At 45.2% G+C, this 24,877-nt stretch overlaps 1 protein-coding gene across 1 annotated transcript in view; it reads left to right on the top strand.

The window, feature by feature from the left end:
- Positions 1–24,877, top strand: part of FBXO3 (F-box protein 3) — a 47,840-nt gene that overhangs the window by 9,002 nt on the left and 13,961 nt on the right. The window contains exons 2-9 of the mRNA XM_073604216.1: positions 820–909; positions 4,048–4,205; positions 6,559–6,673; positions 7,549–7,753; positions 10,266–10,311; positions 13,275–13,359; positions 14,883–15,005; positions 17,105–17,220. Coding sequence (XP_073460317.1) covers positions 820–909; positions 4,048–4,205; positions 6,559–6,673; positions 7,549–7,753; positions 10,266–10,311; positions 13,275–13,359; positions 14,883–15,005; positions 17,105–17,220 — 938 coding nt within the window. The remainder of the gene's footprint in view (positions 1–819; positions 910–4,047; positions 4,206–6,558; positions 6,674–7,548; positions 7,754–10,265; positions 10,312–13,274; positions 13,360–14,882; positions 15,006–17,104; positions 17,221–24,877) is intronic.

Raw genomic sequence — 24,877 nt, forward strand, 5'->3', positions numbered from 1 at the left:
GTCACAGGTCCCAGAAGATTGCCCGGCAATTCGCAGCACGGCTCACGCATGCGCACCTGGCTTTGAAGCCACAGCCAGGCGCCCACAGTTAGAATGTTGTGGAGAGGGAGATGAGCGAGGCTTCCTGCGCCCGCATCGCTGGGCCGCGGGACAGGTGAGTGTCTGATTATTAAAAGTCAGCAGCTACACTTTTTGTAGCTGCTGACTTTTAAATGGGTGGAACTCCGCTTGAAGGGCCAGTTCACACTACATGCAGTCCAGTGCGTCTTCTTTTTTTTTTTTTTTTTCTTCTGCATCAAAAATGCATGGAAAGTAGGTTATATGGTTTTCAATGGCGTAGTTCACACCAGTGCGTTCCAGTTCCAGAAAAAAAATAGAACATGCTGCATTTTTCCTGGACTGTACTGGAAAACAGTAAAACGCATCAGAAATGCACCTAAACACACAAAAGCGCACTGGAACACACATGTCCTTATTTAAGGGTAAGAAAAAAGAGGGGAAAAAATGCACTGGACTGCCTCAAAATCGCACTGGTACACATCCAAAACGCGCATGCAGAAAAGCACCTGGAACGCATCCCAACTGCGTTTCTATGGTGTGAACTGGCCCCTACTCACACTTTTATTTTTTTTAATGTTTAATTTTTCTAATTTTGTATCTCATACAGGGGTACAAAAGAGATCCATGTACCATCAGCCAATGATGGTGGGGTTCTGGGTAGCAAATTCAAATGACAAAACCTGCTCCACCAGTGTATACATGACAACCTGTTTCTCTGCATATTTTACTTGTATGATGATTGATTTTTTTTCCTTGTAGCTGCAGTCTTGTTAACCGAAGACTCAACCAGCTGTCCAACCATGATCCTCTATGGAAGCGGCCGTGCCGGAAGTATTGGCTTGTGTCTGAGTAAGTTTACTTCATATCCTTTTTAATTTATAATCTTGTATTGCTGCATTTTTGAAAATGAATTCCAGCTTTTGTTCGACTTTAAAATGGAACTAAACCCTCCCTATCCTTTACAGCCAAGGAAGCTGCTATCTTGGCCTCTGCTTGATCTGCAGTTGCCATGGTGCTGCACATGTGATCTGTTAAGATAACAGCCGCATAAGTGGAGGTAAACCCTCACATATACCCAGTGAAGTGAACAGCCGTAGATTATACACAGAGATGAAACAAATCTCCCTACATAAGCTTTTCATGTATATCTGCTGTCTTTCCCTTTCTATATTCTTTAGATATTTTTACTTCCTCATTCTGCACTGTGAGTGTAGCCTTTGCTTACACAAGGAGACAGCTGATTGGAGGAAAGGTACACACCCCCATCCACATAAGCAGAGACTTGCAGAGCTATGCTCTGACAAGACAAGCTCTCTGCTAATCTATTTATAGCAGCCTCCCCTGACACAAACTTCAGGCTGGTTTTATGTCCCGTCCTGGAGAACTTGTCAGAAGTTATCATGCAGATAACAGAGAAACAAAACGGCAGAAACACACAGGACTCAGTGCTTTGGAGAGAGATAAGAAAACACTACAGCTATATGTGCATAGGTCAGATTTCATGAATCAGGTTTGCATCCACTTTAAAGTTCGGGTGAGAGCTGACATAGGCACACTGGCAACTGTTTTTTTTTTTTTGGAAAACCAGTAATAATTTGGGTTTAGTTCTTCTTTCAGTTTGTGTGGGCCAGGCTTGGTCAAACAAACTGTTTCCATTACACATTGATGTGGCTTCTGCTTGCACCTCACTGTACTGTAGTTATTGTGTAATTAAACTGCACTTGAGTTGGTGAACAACCAATCAGTGTACAAAAGCAGCAACTCAACTGTGAAGTATTGACACAGTACAATATAACATAAACATCAGAGCTGAACTAACACAATTCAATGTGATAATAAATATACATCTCACAATAGAAACGCCAATGATATAAGACAAATATGAAGAGAGAGGAAACCGACCTCTACGTGATTGAACCAGTAAATTCCTTAATACAGTAAGTGTCCATCACCATTGAGCTATCCCATCCTTGTGTAAAACCACTGCCACAAATGGTAAAAATGCACACTTACGGCCGCCGCAGATGACCCATAGAAGTTCTACCAAGCTCAAATCATAATCGTCACAGGGTGGACAGCAAAAAGGCAGCCCCAACTCCTTTCCATAGGGGGGCAGGAAATGAATGATACTCCTCCGCCACAGATCCTCTTGCTCAAAAGAGGAATATAAAGACAAAATGCACCAATGGTGTGATATCCTTGGTATAACTTTATTAAAACAATAAAATCACACTTGCGTGCTAAAAGAAGTCTTTGCGCAATACAGTAAACAAATGATTTTGGCAGCAATTCTCATAACGCCTGCACTTCCAGGATCAGTAAGACGCAAGGACTTCAGCACATATCTCCTCCCTACACGTTTTGTCACAAGTGAGGTCATCCGACGTCACGTGCGACTAAGCAGATAGGGCGGAGATACTTGCTTACGTGACTGATTGTGAGATTTATATTGATTTATTACATTGAATTTTGTTAGCACAGCTCTTTTTATGTTCTGATGTACTGTAGTTACATTAGCTACATGCAGTATGCAGCATGAGCGACACGCTGACTGCTTCCGGAACCAAAAAGAGTTGGGCTGAGTGCTTTTCTGCCATTCAGGAAGAGCCTTCTATTCTTAATTTGTACAAAGGTTTCTCTAATTGGCTGAGGTGCAAACCATGACTGTCTGCCCGCCTCTCCATTTCGGCCAGTCAGAGGAAGTCTTTTATTTGTTGATAATAATGGAAGACTACTCCTGAATGGTGGCGAAACGCTCAACCCGACTGTTTAGTTCCAGCAGGAGACAGGAAGTCACCGGTACTGCTGTCAGAACGCAGCACTGCATGCTGTTGGAAGCTAATGCACTTGTACATTGCAACGCACACAGCAGCCACATGAACATGTGTAATGGAAGTAGTTTGTTTTGGCCCAAACTAACTATATAAAGGAAACTGATCGCTGGAATTCTATTTATGAATAATTCAAATTTAAAAACTGTTTATGGCCTACTGCAGTATTGGAAAGAGTGGAGAGGGATTAGAACACTTGTCAGGTGTTTATTTTTTTTATTTTTATTTATTGCTGTCTGTGTCCCCATTGGGGAGCTTCATACTTTTTTATTTGTCTTAGTGACCTTTCTTACCGAGAGTGTTTTGAGTGGTCACCAGAATAATAGAGAGGAAATCTTCCAATGGGGACACTGGTTTTGGTAAGTGAGGGATTCCCTCACTATGGAGGGAGGGGGGGGAGGGTTCCTCTCACTTCATGATGTGCCTATGGGACAGGAAGTGAAGTGAAATTTCTCCAATAGGAAACGGATGGCAAAAAATCCTGACAGGGGTTATTACCCTCCCTTACCCTCTCCAAAACTAACAAAAGAAACTTTTGCTTTCAGTTCTACTTTGCTCTGTACAAGTGTTGTATTTTTTTTTCTTTAGAATGCCTTAAAGGGGTTGTAAAGGTAAAAATTTTTTCACCTTAATGCATTCTATGCATTAAGGTGAAAAAACTTTTGACAGTACCGCCGCCCCAGCCCCCCCCGTTTTACTTACCTGACGCCTCGAATCTTCGCTCCTCGTCCTCGTCAGCTTCATTGCAGCTCAGCCTGGTCGCTGATTGGCTGCAGTGGATGGATTGAAAGCAGCGCAGCCATTGGCTCGCGCTGCTGTCAATCACATCCGATGACGCGGCGCGCCGGGGGGCGGGGCCGAGTGATACAGCGAGCGGCTATAGCCGCCGGCTGTATCACGGGAGCGCGCCCGCAAGCACTCACCACCGTGCGAGGGAGCTCGCATGAAGGTGGTAAATGCTTGCGGGGAGGAGCTGAAACAGCCGCCGAGGGACCCCAGAAGACCAGGTTCGGGGCCACTCTGTGCAGAACGAGCTGCACAGTGAAGGTAAGTATAACATGTTTGTTATTTTAAAAAAAAAAAAAAAACATCTTTACAACCCCTTTAATTTCTTTTTTTTTTAATATAATTTTGCATTAATATTTTCTCATTCAAGTGACAAGAAAAAGAACAGAAGCTGGAAGGCAACATTTATGGCGCATTACTTTGATATGGGGCGATACATACATCACTATGCCAAGCTAAAGGCCGCCTGGGATTCCCTCAAGGAATATTTGAGTGAAAACTGCCCACGGATGATCAGCTCTCTAAAAGGTATACTTCCAGGCTTTACAAGAGATGGGTAAAGGGAGAATGAACTGCAACTATCAATCACTATAATTATGTGTCTGGAGCTATTTATTTATTTGAGGATGCTCGGTTTTAGATATAGGTAGAGCCAGGTGGGCTGAATCTTGTATGCTTAGCATAGTGTTAATGGTAAGATCTCCCTACCATAATTTCCGACTCTGCTGCTGTCCATTTGGGTGTCCCTGCCCACTTTGTGTGAACCAGCTCTTCCTGCTCACATTCTCTATAACCATGATGGCGAACCTTGGCACCCCAGATGTTTTGGAACTACATTTCCCATGATGCTCAAGTACACTGCAGAGTGGATGAGCATCATGGGAAATTTAGTTCCAAAACATCTGGGGTGCCAAGGTTCGCCATCACTGCTCTATAATATCAAATTGCAGGTGTGGTGGTGGGGGCGGGCGGTTCCTTTTTTAATGGACACGTATCTAGGCAAGGAGTTACAGATGGGGGTTTTGTTTTTAATGTCCAGAATGATTTCCATAGTTTACACCAAGAGGTCCTCCAGACTTTCCAAGCAAAGGGCAAGTAAAATGAGCTTGCACCTTTTAGTTGGTGTTGGGGGGAGGAATGGTGGCCCATCGTTGGTGTCGGGGGGGAGGAATGGTGGCCCATCGTTGGTGTCGGGGGGAGGAATGGTGGCCCATCGTTGGTGTCGGGGGGGAGGAATGGTGGCCCATCGTTGGTGTCGGGGGGGAGGAATGGTGGCCCATCGTTGGTGTCGGGGGGGAGGAATGGTGGCCCATCGTTGGTGTCGGGGGGGAGGAATGGTGGCCCATCGTTGGTGTCGGGGGGGAGGAATGGTGGCCCATCCTTGGTGTCGGGGGGGAGGAATGGTGGCCCATGGTTGGTACCGGTGGGAGGAATGGTGGCCCATCGTTGGTGCCGGTGGGAGGAATGGTGGCCCATCGTTGGTGCCGGTGGGAGGAATGGTGGCCCATCGTTGGTGCCGGTGGGAGGAATGGTGGCCCATCGTTGGTGCCGGTGGGAGGAATGGTGGCCCATCGTTGGTGCCGGTGGGAGGAATGGTGGCCCATCGTTGGTGCCGGTGGGAGGAATGGTGGCCCATCGTTGGTGCCGGTGGGAGGAATGGTGGCCCATCGTTGGTGCCGGTGGGAGGAATGGTGGCCCATCGTTGGTGCCGGTGGGAGGAATGGTGGCCCATCGTTGGTGCCGGTGGGAGGAATGGTGGCCCATCGTTGGTGCCGGTGGGAGGAATGGTGGCCCATCGTTGGTGCCGGTGGGAGGAATGGTGGCCCATCGTTGGTGCCGGTGGGAGGAATGGTGGCCCATCGTTGGTGCCGGTGGGAGGAATGGTGGCCCATCGTTGGTGCCGGTGGGAGGAATGGTGGCCCATCGTTGGTGCCGGTGGGAGGAATGGTGGCCCATCGTTGATGCAGGTGGGGTTTAATGGTGGCCCATCGTTGATGCAGGTGGGGTTTAATGGTGGCCCAAGAGCTGGATAAAGGCCAGCAACGGGCCACAGTTTGGAAACCACTGGTTTACACATAAATAACTTTTGTGCACCTTTTGGCACTACAGAGCATTTTACTGGTTATTTTTGTTAGAAAACAAAAAATACTCTTGCAGTGGGGCTCCTTTACAATCACTTTTAACTCTTTCAGTGCGGGAAAGTCTTGTGTCTTTTTGTTGTTTTTTTTTTTTTTTATAGAAAGAAAAGTTTATACTTTAAAAAATGTTTATACTTTCCTGCTCTGTTGCAGTGGATTTGCACAGAGCAGCCTGGATCCTTCTCTTCTCGGGTTCCTCCTTGGCTTTCCTGGTCCCTCCCTCCTGTTGAGTGCCCCCAGATAGCTTGCTATGGGGGCACCCAAGCCGAGCTGCAGCTCCGTGTTTTCATTCAGACACAGATCTACGGTTCAGCCCCCACCCCCCCCTCGCTCTCCTGATTGGCTAACTGCCTTTGACACCAGTGGGAGCCAATGGTGCTGCTGCTGTCTCTCCCAATCAGGAGGGAGTGTCCCGGACGGCTGAGACACTTGTGGACAGAGAGGGGGCTCAGATAAGTATTAGGGGGGCTGCTGCACATACGAGGCTTTTAATCTATATCGTGGTAGAGGGCAGTATTGTGGGAAACAAGGGTTTGATGTGAAATGGGCAGAGGGCACTACTGTGGGGGAAGGGGGTGATGTGAAAGGGGCACCAGCCACAGTGCTACTGACCCACAGAAAAAGACCTACTTACACGAGGCCGCATATGTGCCCACGGCGAGAAGGCCTTAATGCAAATATTTGATAAATTGATTGTAATTTTATTTTTCTATGTTGTTGACGTTCTTGCGATGCTTTGGCAGCTGGGGTTCCCGAGGAAGATCTTGATGCTGTTGAAGAAAGGGTAGGCTGTAAACTTCCCGACGATTATCGCTGCTCGTTGCGAATACACAATGGACAGAAGCTTGTGGTGCCTGGGTGAGTAATGGAGAGTGAGCCTTGCGTCATTTTCTTAACGGAGCATCGACTGCTTTCCAACCAGCTCTGAACAAGGCAAAATGCTTCACCTAGTGTGTAGTGTTGAGAATGCTTTGTTACTTCTGTATGGCTGTGCCAGGCAGATTTTTTTTTTTTTTTTTTTTTTTTTTTTTTTTTTTTAAGCCTGCTTGTGTCTGTAATGTGGATAAAGGGTTTTGAGCTGGAGAAGGGCGTTTAGTTGGATCTGTGTTAGGGACCTTGTGTAGGGTAAATACTCCTCCAGCTACACTATATTGTCAAAAGTATTGGGACGCCTGCCTTTACACGCACATGAAGTTTAATGGCATCCCAGTCTTGATCCGTACGGTTCAGAATTGAGTTGGCCCACCCTTTACAGCTATAACAGCTTCAACTCTTCTGGACAGGCTGATCACAAGGTTTAGGAGTGTGTCTATAGGAATGTTTGACCATTCTTCCAGTAGCGCATTTTTGAGGTCAGGCACTGATGTTGGACAAGAAGGCCTGGCTCGCAGTCTCCGCTCTAATTCATCCCGAAGGTGTTCTATCGGGTTGAGCTCGGGACTCTCTGTGCAGGCCAGTCAAGTTCCTCCACCCCAAAATCGCTCATCCATGTCTTTATGGACCTTGCTTTTTGCACTGGTCCAAATCAATGTGCAGTTATTTTTTTATTTTTTTTAAAAGGAACTTCTTTATGGAAATATTGAGAGGACTTTTGGATTTAGCATGTATGATGTGTCCTAGATATCTTGAGCAGTTCATAGACTAGTTCATTTGTTACTGGTGAAATGCTCTCTAACCTGCGCTGGTTGTTTTTTGTTGCTCATGCCATGTTCCATTTTTTTTTTCTGTTCTAGGTTAATGGGCAGCATGGCTCTGTCAAACCATTACCGGTCAGAGGACTTGCTGGACGTTGACACGGCAGCGGGCGGATTCCAGCGCAGGACGGGGCTCAACCAGTGCTTGCCTATCACCTTCTGTATCCACACAGGGCTCAGCCAGTACTTGGCACTGGCAGATGCAGAAGGAAGAAATTGCAATGAAATCTTCTATCAGTGTCCAGTAAGGATTATTATTAATAATAATTTTTTTTTTTGTATGACTTTAATGCAAATGTGTTATTACAGATTAGAGAAGGTAACGGTAACTCATGTATAATAATTGCTAAGAGAGTTTCATTACCATTTTGTTAGTTTTACAGTAACTTCTAAATTTAGGCTACATGAGCACTTGCGATTATGGACTTTTTGCTTTGTATGTAGATGTGCTTGCTGTGGGTCGGTTTAGAGATGAGCAATCTGCTGTAAATCAGGCTGGCAATGCCAACTAATTCCTTCAATATTGCTGAACTCATTTGACTAGAACATGGAGGGTTTGATAGCATTTGGCACAGGTTAAGAGGGTAGTGTGCACTACAGGTACACACAGACCTAGTACTGTCACAGCCTACTTACTGGTGTACATATGCCTTGGGATAACACACCAGAATATATTTCTTCTTGTTGCTCCCACAGTAAAGGGTCAACTTATTCAGAGTGATCTTTCACTTTTTTTATTATCCATTGACACAGGAATACTTAAAGCCTGTCTCTGGGGAAAGTATAACTTCTCCCTTGCATTGTGGCTGCCCCGGCACTAAAGGGGTTAATTGCTTATTTGCATCTAAGGTGGTTCAATATAGAACTTTTCCTTACCAGATCCCACGTTCCCCCCCCAGCAGCCGACGCTGTCCTCTTCTCCCCTATACCTCGGCAGTGGAATGTTCCTCGTGACTTCCTGTTCTGCCTTCTTTGAGTGGCTTAGGCGCTTCCCTATACCTCGGCAGCGGACTGTTCCTCATGACTTCCTGTTCTGGCTTCTCGTTCCTCCATCTCTAGGTGGTTCAGATGCTCCCCTACACCTTGGGAGTGGACTGTTCCTCATGACTTCCTGTTCTGGCTTCTCGTTCCTCCATCTCTAGGTGGCTCTGACATAGGCTGGAAACCGCGGATGATCAAAGTGAAGAAAATGTCATCAACAGGGATGCCCTATTCCTTCTACTGCCCCCATTGGGGGCATACCCCTTCATATATGGTAGAAGTGAAGAAAAGGTCATCGGCACACCAAGGATTCCTCAAAAGAGATTTATCTTCCGTGGTCACATGATTAACATACAGCAACGTTTCAGAGCCACGCAGGGCCCCTTTGTCGGGCAAGAATCCCGTATGGGTCAGCTGGTTACAAAACACAAAAGATGTCCATCGAAATGGTTAAATGGAGAGTAAAGAATGGTTAAAATGTAAGTGGTCGTTATAGGCTATCCAAGGATCCCAAATCTTCCGAAATTTGGTGTAGGCGTCGGAAGTTGTGTATGGTTGTGGTCAGGGTCTGCCAGGTTGCCAAAGAACACAAACCCCACTAACTTCCTCTGAGCTTTAGTCAGACAGGAGCCATAAGTACTGACTAATGCAGTAGGTGGTATAAATATCAGGGGCTTTTTGACAGATTAAATTGCTTTAGGTCTCAAGCTTCTACCAAAAAAAAAAAATGGTAGACTCTTCATTTGATATCCGATAAGTAAAGACTTGATTGATGAGTCAAGGGTTTTGAAAAGTGACTGCTCTTCACAGGCATATTTTAGTTTTTAAGCCTGGCCTTTGGCCACCCAAGGATGTGCATTTTGCACATTTCACCCTAATTCCCTGAAGGTATATTTGAGGTATCAGTGAGCAAAAAAAAAAAAAAACATACATCCTTGTAGTGCTTCCAATACAACACACTCTCATAACTTTGCCTGTATGGGCAAAGAACAAGTTTGCTCTAAAAGCTATCTTCTCCAAAACACTTACCAGGAACATTTTGTTCACCAGCTGTTTGTCTACATTATGAAGACTGTATTGAGGAATGATGTCATCATTTTATTTGTGTAATGACATTTGGGCAAAGCTAGGAGTTCTGACGTGATCTTGCTGCTGGAGTTCCCAGCTTATGAGAAGTCAGCATATTGGTTGATTGTTAGTAATAGTCAAGTGAAATAGAAATGTATTTGTGGATCAAGTATAAGGCTGCTTTCACACTGATGCTCTTTACAGGCGCTATAGCGCTAAAAATAGCGCCTGTAAAGAGCCTCTCCTCTTACTCCAGTGTGAAAGCCCGAGGGCTTTCACACTGGAGCGGTGCCCTGGCAGGACGGTAAAAAAAGTCCTGCAAGCATCATCTTTGCAGTGCTGTAGGAGCGGTGTATACACCGCTCCTAAATCGATTCTGCCCATTGAAATTAATAGGCTGCGCCGCTGAACCACCGGCAAAACTGCAAAAAAACAGCGACGCTTTGCAGACGGTCTTAACCGTTTTTCATCCGCTAGCGGGGGTTAAAAGCGGCCCACTAGCGGCCAAAAACCTCCGCAAAAACTACGGCAAAGGGCTGCTAAAAATAGCGGCGCTTTACCACCGATGCCCTCAACGCCCCAGTGTGAAAGTAGCCTTAGTATAATTGACTAATCTGCAAGAAACAACCAAGTTTTGAAAAAAGGGGGAAAAAAAGGAGTCAAACGTCACTGAATCTGAGTGTAAGTGCTTGTGTTCTGTGTTTTAGGACCAAACTGCACATAACCCAGCTGCCCTGGATATGTTCATCACAGGTAAGATATGTTCTTGGTTCTAACTTAGAGGGGTACTTTTTAACGTTTACAACAGGTACACGGGTAAGATGCTTACTGTTGTGATCTTATTGGACAGCTTGGTCCAAAGTTTCAGTGAAACAGCTCTCTTGCTCCTCCTACTGAGTGGCCTCCCTGGCTAACCCAAAGTGCTTTGGTATCCTTTGTCATGTATTAAAGCACAATCTGTATTTAAAGCTGACCTCCAGGTTTTCTGTGACTTTAAATAGTTCATTTGCACCAAGCTGGTCCAAACTATTTCCTTCACTTAAGTGTTGCGCTGGCTCTAAGCACTGTATGTACATAGAGTACACCGTGTTGGATTCTGGCTGTAAGACAGAGACTTCCCTTCTCTCACCCAGAACATTGCAGTGTCGGTCTGAGCAGTGCTCAGCCATTCATAGGCAGCTTTTTATTCTGTGAATGAATACAAAGCTTCCTCCAACTGTCCAAGTCGGAGATCGTGATGTCCTCAGCCTGCCCCTCTGCCTCAGCCAATCAGAGGAACTTTGAATTCATTCACAGAATTCAAAGCTGCCTATGAATGGCTGAGTACTGCTCAGACTGACTCTGCAGTGTTCTGGGTGTGAGATGGGAAGTCTCTGTCTTACAGCCAGAATCCAGCACTGTGTACTGTATGTAGCTGATAATTTCATGTAATGCACACAGTGCTTAGAGCCAGTGCAGCGCTTGGTAAAGGAAATGGTTCATTTGATCCAAGTGAGCTATTTAAAGTGATAGGAAACATGAAGATCAGCTTTAACCCCCCACCATCACCCTGAAACCCATACATAAAAAAAAAATTATGTTCCTTAAGACCCCTTTCACACCGAGCGTGTTAAAAATAGCGCTTGCAATCCGCCCTCAAACGGCTGCAGCATTGTCTCCAGTGTGAAAGCCCGAGGGCTGTCACACCGGAGCGCTGCGCTGGCAGGACGTCAGGAAAAGTCCTGCCAGCAGCTTCTTTAGAGCGGTGAAGGAGCATGTGTTTACTGCTCCTCCACCGCTGCTCCCCATTGAAATCAATGGGGCAGCGCTGGGATACCGCCGGCAAAACGCCGCTATTGCGGGAGGTTTTTAACCCTTTCTCGGCCGCTAGCGGGGGGTAAAAGCGCCCCGCTAGCGGCCGAAATGCGCCGCAGATCCGATGGTAAAACGCAGCTATAAATAGTGGCGTTTTACCGCCGACGCTATAGGCGGCTTGGTGTGAAAGGTGTCTTAATTGAGCAGTCATCCAACTGGTCATGTGACATTCTTGGGGCTTGTGGTCTTAAATCCAGTAAAGAGCTATTAACGGATTATTATTATTATTATTCAGGATTTATATAGTGCCAACAGTTTACGCAGCGCTTTACAATATAAAAGGGAGACAATACAGTTATAATACAATAAGATACAGGAGGATTAAGAGGGCCCTGCTCAGAAGAGCTTACAATCTAATAGGGTGGGGCAGGTGGTACAAAAGGTTGTAACTGTCGGGAATGAGCTGATGGAAGTGGTAAAAGGATTAGTTAGAGACGTTATAGGCTTTCCCGAAGAGATGAGTTTTCAGGGATCGCCTGAAGGTAGCAAGAGTAGGGGATAGCCGGACAGGTGGAGGTAGTGAGTTTCAGAGGATGGGAGAGGCTCTGGAGAAATCCTGGAGACGGGCATGGGAGGAGGCGATGAGAGAGCTTGAGAGTAGGAGGTCTTGAGAAGAGCGGAGAGGATGATTTGGGTGCTATTTGGAGACCAGATTGGTGATGTAGCTCGGGGCAGAGTTGTGAATGGCTTTGTATGTTGTGGCTAGTATTTTGAATTTAATTCGCTGGGCAATTGGGAGCCAGGGTAGGGATTGGAGGAGAGGGTTGGCAGACACTGAGCGGTTGGTAAGGTGGATAAGTCTGGCAGCAGCATTAATGATAGACTGAAGAGGGAATAGCCTATGGAGAGGTAAGCCAATGAGAAGGGAGTTGCAATAGTCAAGGCGAGAGATAACAAGGGAGTGAATGAAGAGCTTGATGGTTTCATTTGTTAAAAAGGGGCAAATTTTAGAGATGTTACGGAGGTGAATTCTACAAACTTTTGTCAACGATTGGATTTGAGGCTGAAGTGACAAGTTTACTAGGATTACAACTAGTACCCTGGCATGAGGGGAGGGACTGATGGTTGCATTGTTGATTTTGATGGAAAAATCGTAGAGGGGGTCACGGGCGGGGGGAAATATTAATAACTCAGCTTTAGAGAGATTTAGTTTAAGGAAGTGGTGCGACATCCATGCTGATATGTCAATTAGTAAGTTAGTAATGCGAGAGGAGACTGAAGGAGTGAGGTGAGGAGTAGACAGATAGATTTGGGCGTCATCGGCGTATAAGTGGTATTGGAAGCCGTGGGCGGTTATCAAGTGACCAAGGGAGGCGGTGTAGATAGAGAAGAGAAGGGGTCCAAGAACAGAGCTTTGGGGGACACCCACAGAAAGGGGCAATGGAGAGGGATTACGTTGGTCTGGGGATTACGGTTGTACTGTAATCCCCAGACCAACATGGTCACAAACCCCCAAAAGGTGTGTCCATGATACCCTGGGTTTTACAGTAAGTTGTTTGAATTGCCTTTCAACCTCTAAGAGACCTGGTGGAGCAGATTTTCTACAAATATTTCAGCAAAAGATTTTATTGAATTTTTTTTTTTCATTTTCTTGTATGCCTGGCTAACTTTTTTAAAAAGTTCAGCTTTTAATGTTTATTTGGTAATTGAGTTGTGTGTGTGTGTGTGTGGATGTGGTGCATGTACTGTGTATATATTGAAAAGGTTAAAAAAAAGGTCAACTCTAAACCATTATGGTTTCCCTTTTTAAATGTGAGTTGAGGAGAGGATTAGGCCGCGTCGGCTCCTTATTAGACTTATAAGACTATTATTAAGACTATTAAAGACTATTATTAAGTCTTTGTCTATTCTCTCCATATCAGGCACCTCCTTCTCTCAGTGGTTCACCACCTATGTGGAGCGTGTAGTGTCATGTGACTACCCCATCATCAGGGACCAGATCTTCAGGTAGCATGGACAAAATGCATAACTTACCGTATTCAATCATATGGGATCAGATGGGAAAGCGGGCAGTCCAGGCGCTTTGTTTATAGTGGAACATTGGTATAAATTGCAAGTTTTTTAAAGGCTTTCATAAGATCTGAATTGTGCTTGCTTCTGGCTAGAGTTGTGCTGCCACTTGATCTCTGTACAGTGCCTTGAAAAAGTATTCATACCCCTTTGAAATTTTCCACATTTTGTCAAAAACTTAAATGTATTTCATTGGGATTTTATGTGATAGACCAACACAAAGTGGCACATAATTTTGAAATGGAAGGAAAATGATAAATGCCTTTTACAAATAAATATGTGAAAAGTGTGGGGTACATTTGTATGGTGCCCCCCTGAGTCAATACTTTTGTAGAACCGCCTTTCACTGCATTTACAGCTGCAAGTCTTTTTGGGGATGTCTCTACCAGCTTTGCACATCTAGAGAGTGACATTTTTGCCCATTGTACTTTGCAAAATATCTCAAGTTCTGTCAGATTGGATGGAGAGCGTCTGTGAACAGAAATTTTCAAGTCTTGCCACAGATTCTCAATTGGATTTAGGTCTGCACTTTGACTGGGCCATTCTAAATCATGAATATGCTTTGATCCAACCCATTCTTTTGTAGCTCTGGCTGTATGTTTAGGGTCATTGTCCTGCTGGAAGGTGAACCTCCGCCCCAGTTTCAAGCCTTTTGTGGACTCTAACAGGTTTTCTTCTAAGATTGCCCTGTATTTGGCTCCATCCATCTTCCCATCAACTCTGACCAGCTTCCCTGTCCCTGCTGAAGAAAAGCATCCCCACAACATGATGTTGCCACCACCACGTTTCACAGTGGGGATGGTGTGTTCAGGGTGATGGGCAGTGTAATTTTCCTTCCACTTCACAATTATGTGCCACTTTGTGTTGGTCCATCACATAAAATCCCAATAAAATACATTTACATTTTTGGTTGTAACATGACGACAAAATGTGGAAAATTTCAAGAGGTATGAATACTTTTTCAAGGCACTGTGTGTGTATAATAATAAAAACAAAAAAAAAAAAACAGTACAGAAAACGAAATGTACAGGGCCTGGCACTTGGATTTGCAGAGCCCTGACCACAAGCTTGTTAAAGGATAAGTTCACCTTTCATAACATGTTAAACCCATATTCAGGGTGTAACATGTAACATGTTAAGAATGCACTGGCCCCTGCAAGTGCTCCTTCAAACCATATCCACAGATCTGCAGGAGACCTCCATCGCTGGTGCAATGCTTGACAGGCTCCCAAAACGAAGAAATGTGCTTTTTATTATTTTTTTGTCAAAAGGTGAACTTTATCCTTTTTTTTAAGGTATTCATCTGGTAGAAGAAACCAGGGGCTTTTGTGTGTGGTTAGTATTCGTGCATATTGTGTTTGGAATGTTTAAAACTAAGTCTCCTATACTTGAGAACTCGCCTATTCATGTTGTGTATGGAGTCCTTTTTAACAGATTTATTTATTTTTTCTTCCCCTCAGGTATGAACATGAGCAGGACTGTGTGGCCACTACTGATGAGCTGTCGGTGTCAGTCTCCACTTCCTTCCTTCCTGAGCTGAGCTCTATTCACCCACCACACTTCTTCTTCACCTACAGAATCAAGTAAGCGTGAACAGTGCTAATCATTTAAAAAATGTGATTGTGTGAAAGCTGTATTAAACCCAAAACCAGAGGGACCACAGAGGTTACTAGTTAGTAATTAGCATTAGTTACTAGCTAGTAATGATACAACTACACACATTTTCATACATAAACCCGTTTGCCCTGTTAGACCCCTTTCACACTGAGGCAGTTTTCAGGTGTTTTAGCGCTAGAAATAGCGCCTGAAAAGTGCCTCCCATGCCGCCCGAGTGGTTTCACACTGGCCATGCGCTTGCGAGATGTCAGAAAAAGTCCTGCAAGCAGCATCTTTTTGGGGCAGTTTAAGAGCGTTGTATACAAAACGTCCCTGCCCATTGCAATGAATGGGCAGCACTTCTGAAGCACCGCAGCACGGGTGTTTTTAACCACTTCTTTGGGGTTAAAAGCGCCCCGCTAGTGGCCAAAAAGCGCCGCTTAAACAGAGGTAAAGCGCCGCTAAAACGAGCGCCCTTTTATCGCTAACGCACGGGCAGCCCCAGTGTGAAAGGGGTCTTGCTGAGTTCCTGACAGTGCCTGGTCACACACTCTCTCCCAGTGAAGTCCATAAGTGCCTGTGCCAACACACATGGCACTGGAATGGTCCTCTGTTACCATCAAACCTGCCCTAAACAGCCAAACCTGTCCTGTGGTGGTTTTAATAATTTTTTTTTTTTTTTTATTGCAAGTTTTCTTTTAGTAGAATAAATAAGGTTACAGGATTCTCTGGGGATACAGAGACCAAAATTACAGCGCTAAGCATAAATGAGTACATCCCAACAGATTTGTCAGAAAACCTTTTACTTTTCTTTCAGAATCAACATTTTCTATGGGACGCTATACTACAAAATACTCCAACAAATGTGGGCTCATTAATTGAAACCAATATTTGTTATTTTGCACACAAAGTGTTTTTCCTAAAAAAAAATTCAAGACCATGTTGCAAAAATGAATACGCCCCAATGAAAGTCTTAAGAGCAAAGCTAAATTTTAGAAAGCAAAATCCTAATTATCGTATTGGTGTATAAAACATGCACCCCAGTCTTAAGAGGGAAGTTTAAGGAAAAAATGTTTTAAAAAAAAAAAAGTATTTTTTTTGAAAAAAAAATGGGATATTATAGCAAAAAGTTCTTTTTAGTTTTTTTTTTTTTTTTTTTTTAGTTTTTTTTTCAAAATTGTCGCTCTTCTTTTGTTTATAGCGCAAAAAATAAAAATGGCAGAGGTGATCAAATACCACCAAAAAAAAGCTCTATTTGTGGGGGAAAAAGGACATCAATTTTGTTTGGGTACAGCGTCACACAACCGCGCAGTTGTCAGTTAAAGTGACGCAGTGCCGTATCGCAAAAAATGGCCTGGTCATTGAGCAGCCAAATCTTCCAGGGCTGAAGTGGTAAAAGTGTATTGCCCGCCGTGAATAAAAATACTGGGGTTATGGCAGCTATCTGTTAAATACAATGGTATTTAACTTCAAAGTAGCGACGTATATCCACGGTGGGCGGTCCGGAAGTGGTTAAAAAGAATTCAGCTACAGGTGAGTCTAATCATTAAACGGATATCTAGCAGACAGTTGCTTATAAAAGAAAACCCCTCCCATTTCATGCTCTCAACAATGTCACAAGGCCTGAGAAAGGATTATCATTTCTTTACAGAATAAAGGTGAAGGCTACAAGATCAGCAAAGCTTTACTTAACTGCAGTTTTGCTCCAGTATTCTGACTGATAAGTAAAGAAGTAGAAAGCCAAAGAGGGGTGATTGTTTCCCGTGACAGAATATGACGTACACTGCAGAGGAATGGCATCCATGGGCCTTTTAAAAAGCCTGTTTGTCTGTTACAAAGGCATTTCTGGAGAGCATGTAGACAAGAAGGGGTTGCAGGAGACCAGCACTCCTGACAACAGAAGAAGAGTGGAGATTGTGATACATGGCGCTTTCGCAAATGAAATGTAATTGATAGGATTTACATGTACTTTTATGTTTGTACAAAAAGATGCAAATTATGCTGTTTAAACATAATAAACTGTTTTTGTCTGCAAATACTTGTCAATCTTTCAGACAGTAATGTCCGCCTCTCTCTTGATCTCCAGACTGCAAATGGCCAAAGATGCTTTACCAGAGAAGGCATGTCAGTTGGATACCCGCTACTGGAGAATAACCAATGCCAAAGGGCACGTGGAAGAGGTGAAAGGCCCAGGAGTAGTAGGTGAGGGTCTGAAGTTGGCATAATTTATCCAAACCTGTCCTGTGCTCGTAATGCAGAATTGGGGCTTATACTATATAATTTTAAATCGCATAATGTTGGAGATCCTGTGCTATCCCCATGCAAAATGCAAAGTAGCACGTTTACTCACAAGCCGTCCTGCAGTAGGGGGTACTTTCTGTGCATATCCTGTATTCGTTCACATGATCCCACATGGCCCAACATAGAAAATTCATGGCGGTGTCCCTGAGCTCTGGTCTGAGTGTGTGTTTTTGTTTCTCTGCTGCAAAGGCTTTTTTGTGGCTGCATTGAAACCACATGCCATGCTCTTCGTTTTTTTGTTACACTGGGGTAGTAAAGGCAGGGGGTAGTGCAGTCTGTCTTTTGCGTCTGTCGTGGAGGTGGTTGGTTTTCATAACTGCAGCACCACATTCTTCTCCCTGTTTTAAATATGCCACATGGAGGCTATCCTTATGGATTTCTCATGCTGCGATAGGTTGCTTGACTATCGTGCTGAACTTCTGGCTTTATTAACTTGGATCATTTACCTAAGATAATGGAATCCTCCCGTATCTTGTAGACATTTACAAATGAATAAACTTAATCCAATCACGGTCTTAAAACGCTCCTTTTATCCTTAGTAATTAGGACATGTGTTATGGAAATGATTAAGAGCTCCAATCGAGCCCAAGGTTATCTGCTGCTGTCTCTAATTTGAAAAGTGTTGATATGCATGCATATAAAAGTAAACACTCTGAGACACGCTCAGCGCTATTACTTGTTTCACTTCTAATTTATTCAAGGCGGTGTTAATGTTTTATACACACAAATACGTCATTGCTATGTTAGTCTAATAGGTACATCTCATTGGTTAAGATAGTAAAGAAGATGGAGAATGTTCATAACGAGGTTTGGCTCTCTTTGGTTTTATCTCCAGTTCCGCGTTCTTCTGATGTGTGGGATGTAGGGGGTATCCGCCATCTTGAGAAAATATAGGAACAGAGCAAACCTGTATACTTATATAATGAGTAAGGAGAAAAATATGTATGCACATAAGAAAATAGACATTTTCAGATTACTATTATTATTATCTACATCACATTCCTTCACAATCCCCCCTAAAATGACTATTTTTTTTTTTCTGTCCCTAATACTAAAGGTCCTACTTTTAGCCTGGCCCTTCTCCTCAGCAACTCTTTTAGGCTGTATATAGAATTGGGCAGCAACTGTTCACTTCCCTCCTCGATACAGCTGGAGATGTGCAGTCAGGCGCTATCTATCCCTATAACCCTATAGGATTGTGAGATTTTGGACAGGCAGTGACTGTAGAGGAGTGAACGGTTTGTCATCTTCCATCATAAGGAGGTCCTCTTCTTCTTGGTGGAGAAATGTAGGTGTGCTATTGTCTACAGCCTTGCTCATTAACTTTTTACAAAAGGTAGAATACAGCATACAATCAGGGCTAAAAGAACCAGGATTATTAATACCGTTACCCCTATCTGGACGAGCACCTTCTGCCACCCACTCGTCCAGCTAAAGTATCGGTCCCATGGGTCTGTGATACCTGAGTTCTTCTTCAACTCCAGTGACAGATCTTCTAATTTCTTTATAGCTAGAGTAACCTTACCATTTGGGCCAATATTATCAGGAATGTATGTACAACAGGTTCCCGTTTTTTCCTATGATTTTACAAACACCCCCCTTCTCGGCTAACACCATGTCTAAGGCCATCCGGTTCTGGAATGTCATGTAGGAAGTGGGGGCTAACTGGTCAGCAATTCCCTGGAGGGCATCTTTAGTGTAATTTACACATCTCTGTTGGTTATAATATGTGTAGTGTCAGGTCACCTAGAGGCTGGGTGACAGATGCACACCGTTGGGATCAGGAGTGCACCGCAAGGTAGTGGACCCTACGGGTGACTGCTGCGGCTTAAACCCTGGGAGGTTCAGGAATCAGGTCTACTGGATCACTGACACAGATCCCACTGGGAGCTAGAGCATAGATTCCCCAGGGCGCGGAGTCTAAGAGCCAGCAGGTGTTCGCCAGAGCCTCTAGTGGTGAGGATGGACTGCGCTGCAGTCTGGCTCCAGGTCGCGGCCCCCAGGGTCTCACAGCTCACGCTCACGGTAGACTACAGGAGAAGAGGAAGGAGGGAGCTGGCTGGAACATCAGGGTCACAGGCAAACAGGGATGGCCGGGAACAGGCCAAAGTCGGTAACAGAAATCAGATGTAGGAAACACAGCAAGTACACACAGAGGCTAACACACAGTGGTTGATCAGCACTGCTGGCTTGCAGTGCACAGGTTAATATAGGGTTCCCTGATAGGGCCTGGGATGGGGCCATGCTTAGAGGAGAGGTTACAAAAGCAGTCAGGTGAGGGTCAGCTGGTCTCTAGAGATGAACACATGGAGACAGGTATGCTGATCGACAAACTCTATTGCATAACCATGACATGTAGTTAATCCAATCTACATTCTTGCTGACAGTTGTTATGGGGATCAAAGACTCAAAACCAGCTTTTACCTGATCACTGGCTTTAAACTCATCAGGGACCCCCCTTGTAACCCCTATGACATGTATGTATACATGAGGATCAAAAGCTTCCGGAGAGAGCTGCTCGCTTCCTCCTCTGACTGTGTGCTGGGTCAGTGCATGTATCAGGGGTATCTTTGGTTAGGATATGGGGGCTTTCTATTTTCATCTTTTTTGTCTAATGCACTCTGTGGTCGCCCAGTCTGGCCCTGTGTTCCAACCCACTGGCCCCCACAGAAACCACAACTCTGTCCCCAGTAACTGTCTGTGTGGCATACATATATGTCCTTACCGTCAGGGATCTCACTGTACCAATGGCATCACCATGAAGGGTCAAACGGACAAGGTACTATGTCACAGTAATCTAAGGTAAAGGTAGTCACATGTGTACCTGAAGAGTTACACCAAAATGTAATTATGTTATCATTTTTGTGATGGCCACCTCCTGGGCCCCTCCCCCCTAGATCAAACAGAAAAAGGATATGTAGCACCCGAAAACACGCTCTCCTGCAGTGATAAGCGTGCATTCAGGTGTTCTTCCTAGCCAACTTGACTGAGGTGGCTGTGGTCACCAAAACTTGGAATGGACCATCATAACTTGGCTCAAGGATCTCCTGACAGTAGTTGGTGTGTTCCTGTATCTAATTCAGGATCTGGAATGGAAGAAAACACCTGGACATGCATTCAGGTTAATTCTCGTGATAATGTGGTTACATAATTAGTCAACACATCAGACTGTAACTGTAACTGTTGTGGAAAGTAACAACCAAGTCTGGGAGCTGAACCAAACAAAATTTCATAAGGGGATAGGGCATGTTTCCCCTGGGGGTGTGTCTGACACTGAACAGGGCAATGGGCTAACTGTCTGGCCAACTCATGTTAGTCTCTTGGGCCATCTTTAACATCCTGTTTTTAGTGTCCCATTCATCCTTTCTACCTTCCCGCTACTTTGAGGGTGGTATGGGATGTGTAGTGCCAACTGAACCCCCAGTGCTGCCCAAATCTCTTTTTTAAGGGTTGTTGTTAGGGCTGGTCCCTGATCTCTCAATATCACCTCTGGGACCCCAAATCTACATACTATCTCACTCAGTAGTTTCTTAGCTGTGGTCCTGGCAGTCGTGACCACTTCCACTAGGGCGTTTTCAAATCTGTCACTTCTTGGCACTTGAGAATGATCAATTTGCATCCTCTGGAATGGGGTATAGGGCTTTTGCCAGGTGCTTCTTCTGTGCTTCTTCTGTGCATCCTGGGTTACATTTGGTGCAGATAATGCATGATCTGCAGAAGTTGTCGGTCAGTGGAGTAACTCTTGGTGCAACACTTGTTGATAAGAGAGTTCATAAAAGTCTTTGTCAAGTGGGCAGCTCCATGTGCCCATTGCACCACAGCTGGGTACATACTCCTGGGTAGACAAGGCTTCTTGTTGCACTCGAATAGTCCATTTCTGAGAGTTGCTCCTCTCCGTTTCCAGCTTTCCTTCTTATCCGGACTTGTTGTTTCCTGTAGTTCTTTTAGATAAACTCTGTCCACTGGGAAAGTCTGTAAGGTAAGCACGGGGTGGTCTTCTTCTACCACCCTGCTGTCCACTTCCCGTGGACCACCAGCTGTCTGTTTGGCAGCTGTATTGGCTCGATGATTGCCTTAAGCTTCCTTTGAGTTCATTTTGTCGTGTGCTTTACTCAGAATAGTCACTTAGGTTGTGAGAAGCAAGGCATCAATCAAGTTTTCACAGGTGTTCCTGCAGCCATCAGGAGTCCTCTGTTCTAGATAACACCATAATCATGGGCAATGTTGAAAGCATATCTTGAGTCCATATGAATGTTGGCTCTTTTTCCCTCTGCCCATTTACATGCTGTAGTAAGTGCTTACAGCTCTGCCTCCTGTGTAGACATCACCAGTGGTAAGGCTTCAGCTTGTAGAACAGTGTTTTCAGTGGTGACCGCGTGTCCTGTGTGGTCATGGGGTGACAAGTCAAGACTCTACTCCTCCTCCTTTCCCCCCTCGAGAAGTGGAAGAAGGGTGGTAGGGTTCAGTGTTTGACAACTTAATAGAGTAATGCTGTCCAGTAGGAGGGAACACAGGAGTCTCAAGTGTCTGGTAGTGGACAAGTGTTTCGGTTGGATCTTGGTTGAATATGGCAACAACGTCATGGGGAGCAAGCAGAACGAGGCAGTGTCCGAGGACCAAGTTCAAAGTTTTGTCAAGCAAGGCTTGTGTAGCAAATCCAGCTCGCAGACACAATAGGCCTCCTCTGACTACCACATCCAATCGACAGGAATAATATCCTACAGGGCGTAGGCTGATGCCGTGTGATTGGGTGAGTACACCTGCAGCATGTCCCAGACGTTCGGATACAAAGAGCTTGAGCGTTTTGTCGTAGTCTGGGAGCCCTAGCGCCTGAGATGGCACACTTGAGGGCCTCAAACTTAGATATTTCTTCAGGAGACATCTGGAAGGGGTCTGATTGCAGAGCATCAGTAGGAAGGCTTCTGGAATCCATGCTCTGCACTAGGAAATTAGTCCAAGGAAAATGACAGGTGTTGAGCACCACTGCATTTTGGGCTTTGTGGTTCTGCAGCCCTGGTTGGCAAGATAGCACAACAGGCTTTCTGAGGTGACTTCAACAGGGGGTAAGTCAGCTGCACAAAAGAGAAGGTCATCAACATGTTGGAAGAGAATCACTTCCGGGTGTTCCTCTTGTCATGTTTCAAGGATGATAGCCATAGCTTTTGCAAACTGGCTTGGAAAGTTCTGTGCCCCTTGTGGCACAACTGTTTAGGTATGTTGCCGTTTCTTTCCGTGGATGAATGCAAAAAGGTACCAGCAGGAGGGGTGAGGGTGGACACTGAAGAAAATGTTTGTAAGGTCCACCTCTGTGAGGTATTTTGCAGTCAAAGGCATCCACAGTAGGTACCTGGTTCTCTTTTTAGGATTCTCTTCTTGGGGTTATTGTGTGGTTTCCGGGGCAATGATGCGCCCTCTTTTAGCTTGACTGAAACTGGTGGCACCTTTAAGTGACCGTTGTCTTCCGGTCCTGTGGACCATAGGCACGCAGGGATTCTGTCAAGTACTTCCTGCAGTATTGAACTTGAAGTTTTTTTTCTTCATTAAGTGTCATCAGGAAAGGCTGAGAACACAAAGCAGATGAGTCTTCTAGAGATAGGGGAGTATGTAACTTCATCCCCCCTTCAGGCGTGTCCTGATTGAGGCCTGTAGTCCGGGCAACACATCAGCTCCTAGTAGATTCAAGGGACATGTAGAGGACACCATAAATCTGGCAAGCAAATCAGGAAGTGGACTGGAGCGGGGCACCCCATCCATTCCTACGCAGGAAACATCAATAGTGGAAAGGAAAGAATTATCAGGCAGGTCCACAGCCCTCAACAGGCTTCTGGCTGCACCCGTGTCAATGAGAAAGGTGGTAGGTTTTCCTTGTATGGGTAACGTGACTTTTGCTAAGGGTCCCCCAGTTCCACTTGAGGACACTGCCATAAGGGGTGACACGGGTTTGCCCATTTCCTAGTGAGAGTTGGGGCGTGGTGGTGGTGGTTCATGTCCCTGTTGCCCTGCATAGGGTTCCCTGTCTCGTTTGGGATATTTTGGGGCTCTGCATTCTTTCCTTATGTGACCCCGTTTCCCACAGTTGTAACAGGTGATCCTTACCCTGGTATTGGGCAGTGGTGGTGGACGAGTGTAGGTGGGATCTTCGTCATGGATTACCATGAGGGGCGTTGGTTTTTTACCTTTTTGATTTTCTATACCTCTGGCCACCAACAATAAATCAGACATTTTCATTGAACGGTATTCAGGGCGGGCCACCATCAGGCCTTTTCTGATATCCTCTCTGAGCCCTGAAACAAAAGCAGTTGATAACGTGTGTGTGTGTGTGTGTGTGTGTGTGTGTGCCTTTATGAGTCTAGCATGATACTTCTTCACAGACTCCCCTTTATCTTGGGTAATATCTTGGATTGTGGTCTTCTGATCCGTCAACTTCTCCTTTGCCCAGTCGTGGAGTTGTGCACAGAACTCCACGCCTGAGGTGTAGGAAGTGGCACTTGTCAGGCAGGCATCATTGAAGGCCATCTGCATGACTGGCCAAAAGACATATCCTGCTTTGATTTGGCATAGGCTGATCAAGTCTCTCCAGGCAGCTGAGTAAGTTTCTTGTATCTGCACTATCCTGTGGTAGAAGGGAATTGGCTGCTTCTCTGGGTCAGGCAGACTTGTCACTAAGGCCGCTGTTTGTGATAGAGTAAAAGCGACATACATCACTGGTGCCCCTTCTGGTAACCGAAACTGTTGTTGGGGCGGGGGCTGACAAGAGGCACTGTTCTTTAGGGTTGCCAGCATGTGTTTGAGATCCTCTCGGAACTGAGAGTCTGGAGCTGGATTGGGCGTTAAATCAGTGGGTGGCCCTGCTGCCTGCTGTCGGGCTTCCCACTCAGATGCTTCTTCATCATTAACATATCCGGCCTGGGAATGTGATGCTCCCGTATTGGGGAAGACAGGTGTGTGGTATGAACCATCTTGGTTTAAAACAGGGAGGGCTGGGTACAGGCTGTTTAAGCTTACTAGGTGTACTAAGATGGCCGCCGGCAGGAAGTGCACTGGACTGGGTAGAAAGTGAAGGCATGGGTGCACTAAGATGGCCGCCGGGCTGAGTTGTCACAGTGGGTTGTGCTTGGGTGGTGAGAAAGGAGTGGTTGTTAGACGGAGGGCAGTGCTGTCCCTCCCCTCCTTTGTTTCAAGTTCCAACATATCATCAGCTCTGTGATACACATACATAATACAATCGCCATCTTTCTTAACTTCCTTTATCCAATTTTCTTTATCACACAGGATTTTTCTCCCTGTCTCTTCAGCAACATAACTTTCGCCACTTCTTTCAACTTTGTTAACTATTTCAACATCTTCTTTGCAATATCACTTTCTTTTCTCTCGTACAACCAAGGGGTTAATATTTTTCTCAGCGTTCTTATCAGCAAATTCCTTCGGTGGGGGCTCATAAGACTAATGTACGGTTAATCTCAGAACAAGAACAAACACATCAGGGGTAGTGAGGAGCTACGGCCCGCGACCCAACAGATCCCCCGGGCAGCCCCCCCTCCGACCTTAACCAGTCCCC

This window comes from Aquarana catesbeiana, linkage group LG11 (assembly GCF_042186555.1).
Source record: "Aquarana catesbeiana isolate 2022-GZ linkage group LG11, ASM4218655v1, whole genome shotgun sequence".
Taxonomy (NCBI): Eukaryota; Metazoa; Chordata; class Amphibia; order Anura; family Ranidae; genus Aquarana; species Aquarana catesbeiana.